General features: G+C 32.4%; 1 protein-coding gene across 3 annotated transcripts in view; it reads right to left on the bottom strand.

Annotated features, from left to right (window-relative positions):
* Positions 1-2,381, bottom strand: part of USP33 (ubiquitin specific peptidase 33) — a 59,348-nt gene continuing 56,967 nt past the window's right edge. For all 3 annotated transcript variants that reach the window (XM_010857593.1, XM_010857594.1, XM_010857595.1), the window contains 2 exons: positions 1,618-1,686; positions 1-1,183 (listed from right to left, as the gene is read on the bottom strand). In XM_010857593.1, coding sequence (XP_010855895.1) covers positions 1,026-1,183; positions 1,618-1,686 — 227 coding nt within the window. In that variant the 3' untranslated portion in view covers positions 1-1,025. The remainder of the gene's footprint in view (positions 1,184-1,617; positions 1,687-2,381) is intronic.

Below are 2,381 nucleotides of genomic sequence, written 5' to 3'. Positions count from 1 at the left end.
TACATTTTTAAATCCTTTTTATTCAACTGATTTTAATAACACTGTTTTAGCTGGTGGCATCTGCCCCAGACCAAAACAAAGCCACTGTTAATGCTATTGAACATCCTCAAAGTAATCCCATTTGTTTTTGTACTTGGAATATAATTAAACTTTTGACATCACATAATCAAGCAAATAGCAGTGCATACTATGTTATTCAAAAAGACTTTATGCATTTCATTTAAAAAATCATTTCGCAAGAGGCTTCAGCTTTATCAACACATTCTACACTTCATGCTCTCAAAATAAAAGTGCCCTAAAACTAACCCTAAGTTTCTTCTTTTTTACTGTTATTAATGAACACTATTCAGGGTTATAGGAACTGAAATTTAACATTTTACAGTATAAGAGGCAATAAATTATTAATATCTGCTGACACAAATTCCACTCAGACTAAATACATCATTGCTACATTCAAAAAGACATTTTGTAAATATTAATATGCTAATTCATATGCTGCAGTGCAAAAGAAGTGACACTCTAACAGTTTCCTGAGCTTTAGGAAATTAACAACATCTTTCTGACTGTGACTCTCAATTTAAAATAGGTTCTTTATAATATGAAGCCATGTCAAAACTATACAATTAAATTAGGTTTTTAGAGAACTGAAAAGATTGGTCAGAGTTATGGTGGTTTAGGGTAATGAAAAAGTTTTCAAAGCAAAAGTATTTACAAAGCTACAAAGGACTATGGATTTACATGTAGTATAAAGATCAAAGATAACCTGATTGCCAAATGATCACAATTATCCCCTCTCTTTCAAAAATATTACACTGAAAGACTTTATAAGTTATCTAGCATTAAATATGCCAACCTGTAGAATATTATACATTTAACACATTCTTCCATAATGCCCAGTAAGAAGGAATAAAAGCTAAAACATTAAAAATCGAGAAAATAAACATGCTTTTAGGAATGTTTTTGCATGGGAATATGCTAGGGGAAGTGAAAATGATTTCTCATCAGAACTCTATATAGCCTCAAGATTACAAAGACCGAGTTTCTACTTCAATTTTTTCTTCTGCTTGTACTGCATCAGGATCAACATGAACAACTGGAGGCCGCAAGATAACTTCGGGCCCTCCACCATATATAGACTGTAGAAAATTCCATGTTTCTTCAGAAATCTGACCAGAATCTGCTCCTAAAAATCAAGTACATAGAGAAAAAACAATATTTACAAACTTTCATATTCATATTGCAAAAGCTTTCATAATGTACCCCCACTATGAATACTCTAAGAATAACTGAGAAGTTTCAGAACATGAATCTTCAGGCCATCAGCCCATATAGTTATAGGCTGCAACTTTATGGTCTGCCTTAAAAAGTTAGAGATTTTTTTCCCACATATTCTTTTTTTTTAATTAATTTTTATTGGTGTACAGTTGCTTTACAATGTTGTATTAGTTTCTACTGTACAGCAAAGTGAATCAGCTATATGTACACATATAGCCCCTCTTTTTTGGATTTCCTTCCAATTTAGATCACCATAGAGCATTGAGTACTAAGAGTTTCCTGAACTACAGAGTGTGAAAAATCACTAACAAGCGAAGGCTTAATAATATTAGTCAAACTTACCTTGCCTGAGTATCACATTGCCACATTTGGTGACTGCAATTTTAGTGTTATCAATAGGACCTGGAGGATCTAAGTTAAAAGGCAAAACAAATAATCAAAATGTATAAATGCACCAAACAACGACATATTTCTGAACATGAATTGATGAAGGATGTAACTGTTTAATCAGATTATTTTTCAGTCAGATTATTCTAGTCAGTTCTTAACTGTCTTATTCCAAGCTTCTTTCTTTTTGGGTCTTAGTTCTCCAAAACAGAACCAGGAAAGCAGACAAGTGAAGTTTTCTCACTACCATCCAAAATGTAGTAAAAATAATTTCTTAACTATCCATTTGGGGATTACAGATTAAAATGCACTTTTAATGCTACAAAAGAACAATTCCTTTGTAATTTAAAAAGAATGCAACTCTCAGTTTCAGACTGTCATTAAATTAAAAATATTATACAATGAAATGCTAAAGTGCATATATATATATATATATTTTTTGGCTGTGCCTGAAGGTGTGCAGGATCTTAGTTCCCTGACCAGGGATTGGACCTGGATCCTTGGTAGTGAAAACACAGTATCCTAACCACTGGCTGTCAAGGAATTCTCAAAACGAATCCTTTTTTAACGGGAAAAAACTTTGTTTTCCCCTTGAATACAAAAGTATAGTGCACCTTCATTATCAAAATACTTTTAAAAGAAAAAAAGGCACAAGAGAGAAAAAAATACTGTGATCCCACTACAGAAAGACAGGCAAATTATTTTCGCATCTTTCTGGT

The sequence above is a fragment of the Bison bison genome, unplaced genomic scaffold (genome assembly GCF_000754665.1).
Source record: "Bison bison bison isolate TAMUID 2011002044 unplaced genomic scaffold, Bison_UMD1.0 scf7180017864382, whole genome shotgun sequence".
NCBI lineage: Eukaryota > Metazoa > Chordata > Mammalia > Artiodactyla > Bovidae > Bison > Bison bison.
Note: the sequence above shows the minus strand (reverse complement) of the source record. Positions and strands in the feature narration are given on the sequence as shown.